The 15,646-nt window shown below is 55.0% G+C and overlaps 1 protein-coding gene across 1 annotated transcript; it reads right to left on the reverse strand.

Moving 5' to 3' along the window:
* Positions 1-8,564: 8,564 nt before the first annotated feature.
* KRT14 (keratin 14) lies at positions 8,565-12,879 on the reverse strand. Its single transcript, XM_068529470.1, has 8 exons — positions 12,314-12,879; positions 10,979-11,061; positions 10,224-10,380; positions 9,906-10,067; positions 9,697-9,822; positions 9,379-9,599; positions 9,238-9,284; positions 8,565-8,691 (listed from the first exon to the last, which is right to left on the reverse strand). The coding sequence occupies exons 1-8, from the start codon at positions 12,836-12,838 to the stop codon at positions 8,594-8,596; spliced, it is 1,419 nt and encodes a 472-aa protein (XP_068385571.1). The 5' UTR covers positions 12,839-12,879; the 3' UTR covers positions 8,565-8,593.
* Positions 12,880-15,646: the final 2,767 nt, after the last annotated feature.

The raw sequence follows: 15,646 nt of genomic DNA on the forward strand, positions 1-15,646 counted from the left end.
CTAGAGCCCGTGCTCCGCAACAAGAGAAGTCACCGCAATGAGAAACCCGCGCACCGCAACGAAAAGTAGCCCCCACTCACCGCAACTAGAGAAAGCCCACGCGCAGCAACAAAAAAAAAACCCAACACAGCCAAAAATAAATAGATAAATTTTTTTTAAAAAGTTCCTCTTGTCTCTTCTACCCAGAAAACTCCTACTTTTCTTTGGCAACCCATCTATGTGCCCCCTCCTCTGTGAAGCCTTCCTGGTTCTCTCCCTCTGGCTTTGCGCTTCTCTCCGTTACAGTTTCCACGGTTTATCGCCGTACCCCCAACCCCCGACCCCCCATCAACAGGATAAGTTTCCTCTATGCCTCCGCTGCTCATCTTGAACTTGTTCTTGTGCCCAGCGCTGTGTCTGGTCCAAATAGGATCCCAACAAATTGGATGAAGGAAATATAACTGATGGCTCCAGGTAGGAGATGCTAAGAGCCAAATAAAAGAGTTAGTTAAGGGTTAAGAAGAGAGAGGCTAGGGTCGTCAACAACGACCTCTAGAAGAGGCAGTGACCTCTGGGCTGCCGCTAAAGGATGTTGAGGTTTCATAAAGGACCAGTGTTTCCTGAGATGCTTTTAGGTGATGCACAGAGGTTATGTTAAATTAGTACATCACTTGGTGAAAAAAGTATTTCCTTTCTCCATTTTTCAATCTTTTGCTCAGTCAAGGAGAAAATCTCAGATCGTAGGGCCTCTCCAACACCCTTCCACACTTGACAATCACCCCATAAAACAAAACCAAAGCCAGCCTTGGACTCAGAACCTTTAGGAGGCAACAGTATCTAGTTAGAAGTTAAGTATTGATTTATATCATTCCCTTCTGTTTCTGGCAAGTGATTCTGATTTTCACTTTTTGGTAGTAATATAGTAACATAGGATTGCCTTCATAATACATCTTTGTTGAAATGAAAGGTGAGCTGGTGTACCAAAATGCACTAAATAATTAAATGGCTAGGACTAAATATGTTAAATAAAAAATTAAACAGGTAGTACAAAAGATATTGAAGGCATTTTGTGAATGCCTAACACCTAGAAAACTCTTAGACCAAGGTTGGTGGCGAGAGCGTTGGTTGTAAACCTTTCCCCAGGCTTCCGCCAAGCTCTGCCGGTGAGCCCAGCATCCACCTACAATGTGACTGGAGACCCTATCCCAGACCTGGGCCCACTTCTATTGTCCTTTCTATCTCTTGCCCCCATCCCCATGCTGATGTTGCCACACTAGGTTGGAAACCCCAGGTCCTGGATGCCTGAGCTAGATGGAGGAAAGGTTCAGCTGAGCTGGGGGGTGGGGAGCAACAAAACAGCGCTTCTGGGGGCTTCCCTGGTGGCGCAGTGGTTGAGAATCCGCCTGCCAATGCAGGGGACATGGGTTCCAGCCCCAGTCCGGGAAGATCCCACATGCTGCGAAGCAACTAAGCCCGTGCGCCACAACTACTGAGCCCACGTGCCACAACTACTGAAGCCCGCGCGCCTAGAGCCCGTACTCCACAACGAGAGAAGCCACCACAATAAGAAGCCGGTGCACTGCCACGAAGAGTAGCCGCCGCTCGCCACAACTAGAGAAAGCCTGCGCGCAGCAACGAAGACCCAACACAGCCAAAAATAAATAAATAAAATAAATAAATTTATTTAAAAAAAAAAAAAACAGCACCTCTGGGACCCTGCATGTATACTCCCTGCAAATGCATTCATGTTGGGGGACCCTAAGAATGCAGGCCTGTCCATATCAGGGTAGTCAAGACCCGCCTGACTGACCAGAGGTTCCCTGCTGGCTCTCGTGAGAAATGGCCTACTTCCAGCCCTGGTCCCAAGCCCACCAATCCCTACCTTCAGCCACCTCCTCGACTTCCCACCTCCAGGCTTGCCCTAACTCTCATTCAGCTCAGAGCAGCAGGCCCCAGTCCTGAGAATTCCATCGCAGCTGCCCTGGAAGGCTGACTGCCCGTGGGAACCACTGCACAGCCGGCCCTCTCCCCACACCCCCTTCCCAGGGCCAGCGAGATGAGGACTTGGCAGTTTATTTGCTCCGGGTTGCTCGTTACACCTGACTGCCCCCTGAATTTTGGACTTCTCTGGCCGATTCTCTGCCCGCATGGAGGGAACCCTGACCACTGCCAGCTCCCCTCCCTTCTTTGAGAACTAAGAGGGCCGGGGCCTTCCTCCCACTTCTGGCCATCCCTGCACATCTGCTCCAGTGCCTGCTGCTTCTTCCCAAGGCTGCCTCTGCTCTCACCAGCTGGGCCTCCCCACTGGGGCTCGGGGGAGCAGTGCGCTGGAGAGAGAAGGAGCCGCCTCCCAGCCCCACTGTCCCTACCCCTGGGGCCTTGGCCTCAGCTGCCTCATGAGAAGCTGCTTTGTGCAGAGTTGTCAGGGGACATAAAGACAGTGCGTGTGAGGCCTTACCTGGAGGGGCCTCTCAATGAGTGCCCACTACTCCCCATGTGCCACCCTGCTCCCCACATCTGTCGTCTCCACATCTGGCCCTGCCTCCAATACAAAAAGGAGCTTTCAGTGCTCACAGCTCCTATGGCGCAGAAATGAGGTCCTACTCCTGTCAGACCTGGGGGCCGTCCTCTCCCTTCTCCCGAGCTCTCTGTCTGGCCCAGGGAACCAGACTGGGCAAGGTAGGGTCAGGGATGAGGGAGGCTGGCAGAGCCCTGGCCTGAGCAAGCAATTTCTTCTAGGCCATGTGATATGGCTGACTCCTCTCCCCTCTCGGGGCTCAGGGGCTGCCCTCTGAGCCCACCTCCAACACCCGCCATGGGAAACCTCCAGGGCGTGAGTGAGGAACGGCACACACGCAGCTCGGGACACCCTGGCGCCTGAGACCCAGGCAGAGTCAGCTGCCTCTGCAGCCCCGTGGGCAAGGCTGCAGCCGGCACCCCGGTGCAGCCAGCATCCGCCGTGCCGGCCGTGCCCTTGGATTGCAGAGCAGCACACAGAGAGAAGGGGCTTCAAGGACTCCAGCAGACAAAGGACGGAGAGGGAACCACACAGCTCCACCTACAAGGTGTCCCCAAAGGACGGAGGCTATGGGGACTTAGGGGACAATGACAGCCTTCCCCTGGCCACAGGGACCCCACTGCTTGCCTGTAGCCAGCTTCTCACACCTCCCACTTGCTCCCCCCGACTTGCTGTCTGTCACTGAGCCCAGGAGGGGCCCAGGGAGGGCCCTGAGTCATCATGTAGCTGGCTGCTGGGGGAGGGAAGGCAGCCGTGGTGGGTAGGCCTGCCCCTCCATTAGCCACCTAAGCAGGGCCAAGGAGCCTGCACCTTCTGTCAAGGCTGAGTCTTTATTCACATGTTAGGCGCCTGCCACCACCCCACCCAGCCAGACTTCCCCTCCTCCAAGACCAACGGGCAGGGGCAGGGGCAGGGGGGATGCGGTAGGCCCTCAGAAGGCTTCTCCCCTGAGCCTGGAACACCCCAGCCTTGTGTCTGCGAGGACTCGCCTAGCAGAGGAGTTCGGGGCACTGGCTTTGGAGCAGAACAGGTCTGAGTCTAAAGCCAGGTTCTTCCACTTACTTGGGGAAAGTTGCTTCCCCTCTCCGGACCTCAGTTTCCTCACTGTAAGTTTGGGTTCATCCTTTACTGAGCACCTACCATGTGCCGAGGACGAGGTGATGAAGTCAGTCAGAGCCCCTGCCTTCCTGGGCAGCTATGGGATAAAACAGACTCTCAAGAATAAATATGTAATTCAAAACTGGGCTGAGTGCTGCTGTCCGTAGGAGAATGGGATACACATAATGAGGGTGTGGCCCGGTCAGGAAGATCAGGGAGTGTCGCCATGAGAAAGAGACCCTTGAGTGAAGGGTGAGTACGAGTGAGCCAGTAGAAGAGCATCCTGGGCTGTGCAGCGGGGGGGTGGTGAGACAGAGCATGTGCAAATGTCCTGAGGTGCGGAGGAGCAGTACGGTCACAGAACAGAAGGCCAATATGGCCAAAGGGCAGTGAGTTGTCAAGCAAAGGATTTGGGTGGTGAAAGACAGTTCTGACCTCACCAGGTTGCTGTGAGGCTCAAAAGAGCTAATATTGTAAATCTGTGGGTGTGGGTTTGGTACACAGCAAGACATTTTTCTGACTGTCAATGGCAGTGTGTGCCCCCAACTTCCCCTTGGACCATGGACAACTTCAGCTCTCAGCCCTCTCGATAATAAGTCCATCCTCCTAGTCTGTTGAGCTCCCATTCACCTGTGCTAAGTGGGGCTGAGAAGGGCACACAAAGCTTGGAGGATCATGGTTTCTTCCATCAGAGACCCTCCAGGCCTCCAGGTGAGACTCCTGTTGCTTTGCCTGCCCTGTCGTATTTAATCTTCAGAGTCATTTTATGAGGTAGCTACTAATTTTGCAATCGTTTTACAAGTGAGCAAACTGAGGCTCAGAGAGGGTAGGTATCTTGGCCACAGTCACAGAGCTAAACAAGGAAGTGGAGCAGGTTTGTCCTGCAGTGAGTGGGAGCTAAGATGGGCACAAGGCCCGGGGCTCCCTCTCTCCACCACCAGCCTCCTCACTTTGTCTCTTTCCTTGTTCAGTCTGTCTCAATTCATCCTTAGGTTTCTCCACACCTAGAAGAGTAAGATTCAATAAATACATATGAATGAATGAATGAATGGATGAATGAATGAATGAGCCTCACTACCTTTTCCTAGCCCAGGGCCTTCACTCTTGTCTTTCTCTGATTCTGTTTCTGTCTCTTTTTCTCTGACTCCTCTCTCTCTCTCTTTCTCTCTCTCTGTCTATATGCACGTCTATTTCTCTCCATCTCTCTGTGTCTCTTTTCACCCTCTCTCCCATGCCGTCACCCCAAAGTTCATCAGAAAAAGGAAAAAAACTTTCTTGCCCAGGCCTGCCCTACAGCTGCTAGTACTGCACTGGGAACCCCATCGGGAAAGTGCTGGCCTGCCAAAGGGCAGCTCTCGGAGCTGGTGCCTGTCTTGTGTCAGCCTGAGTCCAGGCGTTGCCCTGGAAGTCCCTAGTGCCCCCTTGTCCCCTTTACGCTGAGATCAGATGGCAGCATCCGATCTCAGCGAGGGTCAGGTCAGGACGTCGGGACCGCCATCCTCCTGGGCTTCAGGCCTCCTTGGGGCTGCCTCGTCCAACACCAGCCCATGGGACTAGCTGTCTACATTATCCAAACCAGATCACCTGCTGCCGTGAGGACATGCCCTTCACCTGATCAGAGAACCGTAGGGAGATAGACCACTTGTTGCCTGTAAAAGCCCCTGGACATGTTTCAGGTCTTTTCACAATAAAAAGGAGCCCCCTAAAACTAAAGGAGACCCCAGAATATCAAAATGGACACGATCCCATGAAACAAAAACCTTGGAGTCAGCTAGGAGAAATTCATCTCGGTCCTGTTGGGCTCTCAGCTTCATCCCGAGAGACTACAGAACAGACCAGGAAGCGGGGCTGGGCTTAGCCACTTTCCATCTGTATGACCTGGAGCAGGCCCCGGAGAGGAGGAGGTTGGCGGAGCCATCTCTGCAGCCCTCTCAGCACTGCCCTTCTGTGCTGTGTTCTGAGGGCGGAGAGAGGGTCATCTTCCCTAATCGCTTCGGGGGAAGTGGAGCCAGAGGGGCCCCGTGACCGGCCCCAGGACTCTTGAGAGGCAGCTCCTGCCGCCTGCGCTAGACTGTGCTAAGAAGTCACTCTCCTAGTTTGCTATCATCTAGATCTGGGGTGGCAAGGGGGTAGGCGGTCTTGCCTTCGTCAGAGGGAATGGCCCAGGTCTTTCTTTTTTTGGGTGGATGCTTGTGGCGCCAGGGCCTGTGGACGAGAGCCCTGGTCAGCAGCTGGACACAAAGTGTTGGCTTCACTCCCCCTGTGGGGTAGGGTGGTGGGCCAATGGGCTCCGTGTGGGACTCGTAGACACTTGCCTGTCTGCTCCCTCCCTCTAGGGCCCCGCATACAGGGTGGGACCACCTCAAAGCGCACTACTTGACTTCCTCCCCTCCCACTTCTGAGCCTGCCCCCTGCCAGGCGGCCCCCAGCTACACCTTCACCGTCAAGCAGCTACTCACAAGGAGGGGAAGCTCACCCCACCACAGCCAGGTCTAAGAAATCTCACATTTCTGTACTCCTCTAAAGCAGATCTCCTTTGGGGGTGGAAACTTTAACCCGGCACCACCTCCAAGGCAGAGTGATGTCTGGGGATTCTTAATGCAGTCCTCATCGGTGACTAAGGATACGTTTTGCTCTCTGCCCGGGCCCATGTGGCCTCCCGAATGTGGACCACTTCCCCAGACTCCATGCCACTTGAGCTCATTGCCCAGCTGAGAACACTGGTCCCCAGGGTCCAGCATCCCTAGGAATATCACGCAGCCCCTCCCCACCAGGGTCCCATCACTTTTAGGGCCATAAAACCATCCCTTCCCAGTCTCCGAGGAAGATCTTTCAAACCTCCCGCCTCCCTGAACTGTCCCCTCATTCCTCCAAAACTCTGTCACTCACCTCCAGAATGGCCCACCCTCACCCAGAGATCACCCCAGATAAACCCTTTTTAGAGCCAAAACTCAGGTAAAAAGACATCCCAGAGTTTCAGGCCTCCTTTCCTGAGGTGAAAATGAGGTCAAAGAAACCAACATTACTTCATTCCTTTTCCTAATGACTCACACTCTTACACTTCCATTTACGGGGCACCAGCTGTGTGCCAACTACAATGCTAAACCCATTCCTACATGAGATCATTTGATCCTCCATGGCCTTATGCAGTGAGGGTTTTCGTTGCCTGTTTTGCAAAAGAGGATCTTGCCCAGATTCTTCCAGGCTAGTCAGTGTAGGAGCCGTGACTCCAACTCAAGATGTCTGATTCCAGCCCAGGCTTTTAGTCCCCTTGCCTTCAAAGACTAAGTCTTTTCTTTAACCCTAGTCCCGCCCTTGACTCCCCCTCAAAGCTTCATTCATGTGGTTAAATGAATGAGCTGTAGAAAGTGACACAGTTACTAGTCAACTCTTTCCTAGCTTGGGGCGGTGAGCCCTCCCCACCTCACTCAGGCGACGTCCTCCCCTTCCTCCTCTTTTTCCAGCCCCCCAAAGAGAGGAAAAGACACTCCCCACCAGAAGAGGCTCCTACAGCCCTGGCTCTTGATGTGCATTCACTCACTGGATTCCCATATGAACTCCAAGAAGCGGAGTTCACCATGCTTACTGAATAAATGGGGAAACTGAGACTCTCCAAGGTCATGGAGCTGGTTCAGAACAGAGCCAGGCAGGGCAGGAATAAAGACACAGATGTAGAGAGCAGACTTGAAGATACGGGGCGGGGGGGGGGGGGGGGGGGAGGGGAAGCTGGGACGAAGTGAGAGAGTAGCATTGACATATATACACTACCAAATGTAAAATAGACAGCTAGTGGGAAGCAGCCGCATAGCGCAGAGAGATCAGCTCGATGTTTTGTGACCACCTAGAGGGGTGGGATAGGAAGGGTGGGAGGGAGGGAGGCTCAAGAGGGAGGGGATATGGGGATATATGTACACGTATAGCTGATTCACTTTGTTGTACAGCAGAAACTAACACAACATTGTAAAGCAATTATACTCCAGCAAAGATATTTTAAAAATTTAAAAGAAGAACAAAGCCAGGGTTAGAAACCAGTCAGTCTGTTCCCAAGCCTCTAAAACAGCTCTCATTATGGACGAGAGTCACCATGGACAATAGGTAGCTCACACAGTATCACACACACAGCCGTGCCCTGAGCCTGCATTGTGCCAGGCACTGCGGTAGAGGCCTGACATGCAAATCCTCACAAAAAACTCCCGGGGTAGGTACTGTCATTGTGCCCGCCTTACAGATGTGGAAACTGAGGCTTGGCAATGCTAATCAACTTGCTCTATGTCAACTAAGAGCAGGCAGGATTCAGGCCCAGCAGTGGAGGCAAGGGCAGGTGGAATGGAGGGAGACAAAACTCTCAGTAAAACATGAGTTCTTACTGGGTTCATGGACCTCAACTGATGAGCTTTAGAGGACCCGTGAATCTCATGAATTATACGCAAACGTGTGTATGCTTATTGGGGGTGGGAAGAGATCTACAGTTTTCAATATATACTCAGAGGAATCCCTAAAGACCAAAATGTGAAGAGTCCCTCACCTAGCACAGTGCCTGGCTTACAAAAGTCACTCAATAATATCTGTTGAATGAATAAGTAAATGGATCAGTGAGTAAATGAATGCATGTTCCTCCATGCCCCAGGAGACACCACAGATGACCTGGTACACACATCTATCTTCTGCGATGGCGAAAGCAATCTTGGGACCTGAGCCTGATCTGCCCCCAGGTCCTTTCTCCCAGTCCCGGACGCCATAGCCAGGTGCTATGAGAGCTCCAAAGAGATGCTTCCTCCGTTTTCTCCCCACCACCCCTCCTGACAATGACCAGGCAGAGACGGGAGTTGTGCAACTCAGATAATGAAGCTTTATTGATTGCTGGGAGGGGCAAGGGTGAAACGGGGCTCAGGTGTGAAGTGCTTGTGGTGGGGGGGTGGGGGACAGGATAGGGGATTCCCCCAGTGAAATCTGCGTCCACATGGGGAGCTTTCTAGGCCTGAACAGTGCAGAACAGCTTTAGTTCTTGGTGCGAATGACCTGCTCGTGGGAGGACACCACCTTGCCATCGTGCACATCCAAGACTTTGGTGCGAATCTGACGACTGGAGGAGGTCACTGGGGAAGAGGGGAGAGAGGGCGTTATCAGCGGCGGATAGGCAATGGAGAAATCAGGAGGGCGAGGGCAAGGAGCCGAGGGCACTGGCACAAACTGTCTCCCTGCTGCCCTCTCCCCCGATTACCACTTCACCCACTGCTCTTGCCCCGGCACTGATATCATCAGCGCATTTCTTTCAGACTAGAGCTCCCTAAGGTCAGGGGCAGAGTCTGTGTCTTCAGACTGGAGCTTCCTAATAACTCAGCCCAAAATGGTGCCATCCAGATCTGCCCACATGGACTGGTCTTGGTGGGAAGACCCATGTGGGGCTCTGCCCGTGATGCTGACCGCCAGAACTATGGGATCTGCCACAAATAGGGGGCCACCAACTCCTCGCCATAAGGAGGGTTTAGAAAATGGCTTCTTCTACCCACAGACGTGCCTAAGGGATACTGGGTGAGAAAACCCTAGCTCAAGCCCTCCAGAAGCCCCCATCTAACATCCTAGACATGCTGGGAGACAGGGGGTGGTCTTGAGTCCAGGCTTGATGAGGAGGAAAGTCTTACCATCTCTGGATGACTGAGAGCCAGTGGAGAACTGGGAGGTGGAGAGGCTGTGAAGACAGAAAGGGGCAAGATGATCAGACACACAGGGGGCAGTGAGTGAACAGTGGGGGGCAGGACTGGGGTGGGGGGGGGCCTTCTCACTGGGTGTCCTCGCCCTCCAGCAGGCGGCGGTAGGTGCTGATCTCCTGCTCCAGCCGCGTCTTCACGTCCAGCAGGATCTTGTACTCCTGGTTCTGTTGTTCCATCTCGCAGCGCAGCTGGGCCAGCTGTTCCTCCATGTTGCTGATCAGCTCCTGGATCTGGCCCAGCTGCAGGCAGTAGCGGCTTTTGGTCTCCTCCAGGCTGTTCTCCAGGGATGCTTTCTGGGAGGGAAGGAGAGCAGATCAGGAATCAGTGAGGGTGGTCATTCTCTCCCTCCAGGGCCCTGGACACCGCCCCAGGCCTGGCAGCCGCCCCTACCATGCTGAAATGGGACTGCAGCTCGATCTCCAGGTTCTGCAGGGTGCGCCGGAGCTCTGAGATCTCGGTCTTGCTGCTCTGCACCAGCTCGCTGTTGGCGGCCACCTCGTGGTTCAGTTCCTCCGTCTGCAGAAAAGAAAACATCGTTGGCGCTGGAAGTTCCAGGGAGGCAGGCGTCCTGGGTCCCTTCCACTCCGAAGGCCACCCACCTTGCTGAAGAACCAGTCCTCGGCGTCCTTGCGGTTCTTCTCTGCCATCTTCTCGTACTGGTCGCGCATCTCGTTCAGGATGCGGCTCAGGTCCACGCCGGGGGCGGCGTCCATCTCCACGTTGACATCCCCGCCCACTTGGCCTCGCAGGGCATTCATTTCCTGCACAACCAAAGAACGGTCCACAGTCAGGGGCCTCACTATGGCAACCGATTAGGGCTCCCTAGTCAGAGGTGTTCCTGGTCTCTGAACATTCCTCTCCACCATCTCTTCCCTCCCAGCTAACCCTCTAAGCTGGCTTTTCCATTTTGCTCTCACCTCCTCGTGGTTCTTCCGGAGGTAGGCCAGCTCCTCCTTCAGGCTCTCGATCTGCATCTCCAGGTCGGCTCTGGCCAGGGTCAGCTCATCCAGCACCCTGCGTAGGCCGTTGATGTCGGCCTCCACGCTCAAGCGCAGGTTCAGCTCCGTCTCGTACCTGGAATGACCCAGCAAAAAAAGGAATGAGACACCCTCCCTGGTCACACTGAAGGCTCTGTTCTGTTCCCCCTGCAGCTTCTGCCCATAGTTGGCGTCCTGTGGGCGGTTTAGTGAGCCAGTCTTGAAGATGGCATGGATGGACACAGAGCCCATTATTCCTCAGATCTGAAATTCTGGGGAGGCGGACAGTGCCAAGAATAAGACAGTTGATCGTGCTATAGAATTCACGGAGGGGGCGATGTTTCTGGCTTCAGCCAGCCAGTAGCACACAAGGCCTCCAGATATGACTACCTCCTGCACTTCAGGGGCAGGCGGGGAAGTGGGGACTGCCCCTCCCTAAAGCAGTGGCTCCCTAACCTGGCTGTGGATCAGGATCACCCAGGTAGCCTATTAAAAATAACTGAATCAAAAAATAATAATAATAACTGAATCAGAACTCCAAAGGTGGGGCCCAAGGGTCTTGTATTTTTACAAACACCCCAAGGGGTTTTCAACACAGCCATTGTGGCACTAGCCAGCTCTGTTCAGGGAACACTTCTCCAAAAATGCCCAACCCAGGGGAGACTGGATGCTCTGAAACACCACTGCAAACTCACTTGGTGCGGAAGTCATCAGCGGCCAGACGGGCATTGTCAATCTGCAGCACGACACTAGCATTGTCCACAGTGGCTGCAAGGATCTGCAAGTGGAAAGGGCACAGGTCATTGGTCCAGTGGACAGCACTAGCTAGACCTGACTGCAGCCTGCATCGGGACTTTGCTTTCATGCTTCTGCCTGAGTCCCTGCTACTCCTCACAAGCCTTTGCCACGGCAGCCTAAAGGATAACTCCCAGTGGTCCAGATTTGACCCAGGACTTGGCTACCTGTGGTCAGCAGAATGGGTAGAAAGAGCCCTGACCTTAGATAAAAAGCCCTCGAGTTCTGATCCTGTATCTACCACTGAGTTGTTGCAAAACCTGAGATGGGTCTCAGGCCCTCGAGCGCCCTACCCACAGAGGAGGGGAGTGACCGGACTCTCCAGACCCCCTTCCTAATCTGAATTCTCCTCTATCTGCACAAGCCAGCCCTGTCAGTCCTCTGTAGGCACATACACTCCTTTTCAAGTCTTCAGAGCACAGGACCTCAAGGTGGGGCTTTCCCGAAAGTTGAGATCCATCTGGCACAGGGGCTTCGAAAAGAAGAAGCAAAAGGAAAGAAAAAAAAGGTAGACTGAACCCTGGACTGGCTAGAGTTCCCTCCCTCATCATCTAATTTCCCTAATCCACTCAAAGCATCAGAGCCAGACACCAAGGGAAGCAGGAACAGCAGACTCCTGGGGTGACATGGGAGCAAGGAACGGGGGCTGGAGTCAGATGACACAAGCCCCCCAGGCCCTCTCCTATGTGGGGCACGTAAAGTGGGCCACCGCTGATTGTCTCTGTGGGTTTTCCATGCCCTCCTGGCTGTGGGGAGGGGCCACCGTGCCAGGGCGCATGGGCGGTAGCCCAGACTAATGAGCTAATGAGTGGTTTGGATGTCTAGCCTGGTGCAGTTAGAACCTCGCTCCTCCCCGGTGCTGGAGAACGGGTTGCTGCCTCCTGTACTGGCAGGTGGGGCACAAGGGCTTTAGCCTTGGCTCGGCCATTAATTTGCTGTGTGACCTTGGGCAGACAGCCCAAAGCCTCAGCTTCTTCCTCTGTAAAATGTAAGGGTAGGAATCCCTGGTCTCTTGTGGTCTGAGAATCTGGAGCTCAGAGAGGCCTGAGCAAGATAGGGGAAGGGAGACCATCTTCTCATAGACCAGCTCTGTTGGGGGCATCCAGAGCCAAAAGAAGGGATCTGGAGCTGGCAGCTATCCTGTCTAAGAATCCCAAGCAACCAGTGGCCTGAGGCATCCATTGCTCCTAAATGAGCTGGCTGGAATAGCACCTCCTGCTGCCTGATCCACGCACCTTGTTCCTCAGGTCCTCGATGGTCTTGAAGTAGAGGCTGTAGTCCCTGATCTCAGTGGGTCGTTGCTTCTGGTACCAGTCGCGGATCTTCACCTCCAGGTCAGCGTTGGCCTCCTCCAGGGCGCGCACCTTCTCCAGGTAGGAGGCCAGGCGGTCGTTGAGGTTCTGCATGGTCACCTTCTCACTGCCCACCAGGAGCCCATCACCACAGCTAAAGCCACCACCCAAACCTCCACCGAAGCCACCACTGTAGCCAGCGCCAGCGCCAACGCCACCGCCATATCCTCCACTGAAGCCACTACCCAGGGCCCCACCAAAGCTGCTGCTGCTGCTGTAGCCGCCGCCATAGCTGCCCCCCAGCCCGTAGGCACACCCAGCGTTGTAGCGGGAGGAGGACTGGCCCCCGTAGGCGCTGGGGGCCCGGCAGGAGCCTCCGACCAGGGTGGAAGGCCCGCGGCTGCAGACACCACCGAAGCCACTGGTGCCCTTCATGGAGCTGGAGGAGGTGAACTGGTGGCTAGTCATGGTGCCAAGGACGGAGGTGAGTGAGCGAGTGAGCAGGCAGAGAGGAGAGAAAGGTGCTTAGGTGAGTGAGAAGAGGATGCAAGGCTTTATACTCCTGGGTAAGGGCGGGCCTGGCATTTTCCATTCCCCTTGGCTTTCATCACCCAGGGGACAGTGCCAACTCCCAGGCACATCCCTCCTCTCCTCCGCCTCATCATGTCTGTCATATTTTACTGGAAACTCATTGTTCGGGGTGTTTGGGGTTTCTTGTCCCACCAGGTGTGATTCACAGGAGGACGTATGGGCCTGCAGGCTACACTTTCCCTTTGGGCCCTGGGAGCACAGCCCTCTGCATATGCTGGGCTCAGCCAGGTGGTGGGAGAGGGTCTCTGCACCATAAACCTAGTGACCTGTTAGTCCCCATTAACTAGGTGGGTCTCTGACATCCACCTAGAGGAAGCCCAGCACTCCATGTTCCAGGAGGAACACCGGCATGGCAAGGTCACATGGGGCACAGAGATGCCCCCTCAGCATTATCACCCATAAAAAGAAACAAGGTTTTGGGGCCCTCCCAACTCTGACCTGCTGGGCTGTGCCATGGGGCCTGTCACATCCCCGAAACATGCCCAGCCAGTAGTCAGGTGGCTCAGGCTTCTATCCCGACACCCCCAGTAAAGGGAAATCCAGGCAGCTCTCCCCAGCCCTAGGCACAGACCCTAAGATCCTCCACACATCTGTGGATGGGCCCATGGCATTGGCTGCTCAGTCTGGCCAAGGGCAGGTGGTGTCACAGGAGACACTGGGAAAGAGCGTGGAGCCAGACTGAGTCCTGACTCTGCTATTTACTCCTGTGTGACCCAGGCCCTGACCCTCCTCGGAGTCTCAGTTTGCTCATCTGTAAAGTGGGAGTACTGCAGAGTCAGCACTGAGAATCCAACGTGGCAATGGATGTGAAAGGGTTTTGTAAGCTGAGGGTGGCACAAAGTCTGGGTAGCACTGTTGTGGCCCCGTCTGGGCCCCAGACCGGATGAAGCAACACTACTGGAACAGGACTGGAGGGGCCTCTTTACTTCCAGCCCCAGGTGTTTTCTCAGGCCCCCAGGGCAGCCCCTCGTGGGAGGGTCTGGCTCAGGCACACTTGTTTGAGCCCCTTGTAGAGCTGACTCAAGGGATGTTTGGGGTTTGTTTGTTTGTTTTCGGTGGCGGGAGGAGCGCGGGCACCTGAAAGTGAACTCAAGGGTCCTGGACTACTGAGGCCCCGAGGGTCAGGGGACATGTCCAGGGGTCCATCAAGTTCTGCCTCGGAGGTTTGTATATGGGGACCTCAGCTATCCCAGGTCTCCCAAACAACCTCCAAAGGCACCCCCTTTGGCCTCACCCCGCCCTCCTGCCGTCCCTCAGCCCCACGGACCCCGGCAGGCATGTTGGGAGGAATGTGGTCGTGTCTGGGGCTGCCTGACGCGTCACATCTCCCCAGACAGGTCCTAACAGCCCCTGCTGGAGGCTCCAACACTCCTCCTAGGATCAACTGCTCCCTGAAGGGGAGCGGAGCCTCCCTCTCCCCCCACCCTAACCCAAAGCAGAAGTCAGGGAGCCGCCCTCCCCGCCCCCTGCCTCTGGGGCTTAGAAGACAACGCTGAGACAGACACTCGAGGCTGTGGGCTCCCCAAAACTGCCATGCTGAGGACACTCAAGTATGTGAGTATGTGAGTAAGTGAGTGACCACCCCTGACAGAGACCCCTAATCTCCTTCCGGAGGATGGTCCCCCAGGCCCGGCCCAGCCCTTCCTCTTCCTCAGTGAGGGGCAGCAGGGATTTGGGCTGAAGGAGGAAGTCTTTGTTAGAAGATGTTGCAGTCGGCTGTGGGGTGGAGGGGGGGGCGGTGCTCTCCAGAGAAGAATGCAGCATCCAGAGGGAGCCGGGGGGCACCAGTGGGTGCAGAGCCCAGCACCCACTTCCTCTGTGCCACCCACCACCCTGTCTCTCTCCACCACAGGGAACCACGGATAGAATCCCTGGAGCACGGGACACAGGAAAAGCTCTTCTTCCCTCTCACTTGATTCAGTGGAACCCAAAAGAGGCTCCCTCCTTGCCCCTCTCCAAGGGGAATCCAAAAGACAAAGAGGGTAGGGAACCCATGACATATAAATTCACGCACAACATCTAGGAAGAGACCTTTGCCAGCCCCCTCCCTACCTCCATGGACCCTGGAATCCCAGCATGGGAATCAAGTCTGATCTCCTCCTTCACCCAGGACTAGACCTTGGCTCACATCCTAAGGCCAGTCCCCTTCCCCCTGCACACAGGGATCTAGATGCAAGTAGCCCAGCCCGGTGTTCCTGACATTTTGAAGAGAGGCAGCTTTCGGGGGCAGCCGTGGCTAATGTGATGGGGGGTTGTCTGTTGGAGCTGGAGTACCCCCCCACCTCTGGAGTCCCAGGCAGGCTTTGTGTGGCATGTCAGGAGCCTGGGGCGGTGCCTCTTGTGGTTGGTGAGTGTCCCGGCACCAGCCTGTGGTAGGGCGGACCAATGCCAATCCAAACTGGTGAAGGGGCAGGGCGAGGCAGCCCCCACAGAGCTCACACTGTGTGCTGAGGACCCGGCTGGGCACAGGGGATGGGATCCTAAGGACGGAGGGGACCTAGGGACAGCCCAGTCTGAGGAGGGAGGCACAGCCCCTGCTCTCAGAGCCCGGTCTAATGGAAGAGACTGTCTCTTTGGAAGCCCCCAGCCTGAAAGGAAAGAGAGGCTACACATCAGAATTACTGAAGATATGAACAAACATAAGAAAAGTGCAATTCGTGTGTATTCATTTCCTGGGGCTGCAGA

The sequence above is a fragment of the Eschrichtius robustus genome, chromosome 20, assembly GCF_028021215.1.
Source record: "Eschrichtius robustus isolate mEscRob2 chromosome 20, mEscRob2.pri, whole genome shotgun sequence".
Classification (NCBI taxonomy): Eukaryota; Metazoa; Chordata; class Mammalia; order Artiodactyla; family Eschrichtiidae; genus Eschrichtius; species Eschrichtius robustus.

Coding starts and splice junctions, on each gene's coding strand:
- KRT14 (XM_068529470.1), bottom strand. CDS start 12,838: ATGACTAGCCACCAGTTCACCTCCTCCAGCTCCATGAAGGGCACCAGT. Junction 10,068..10,223: donor TCCGGAAGAACCACGAGGAG/GTGAGAGCAAAA, acceptor TTGGTTGTGCAG/GAAATGAATGCCCTGCGAGG. Junction 9,823..9,905: donor AGGACTGGTTCTTCAGCAAG/GTGGGTGGCCTT, acceptor TCTTTTCTGCAG/ACGGAGGAACTGAACCACGA.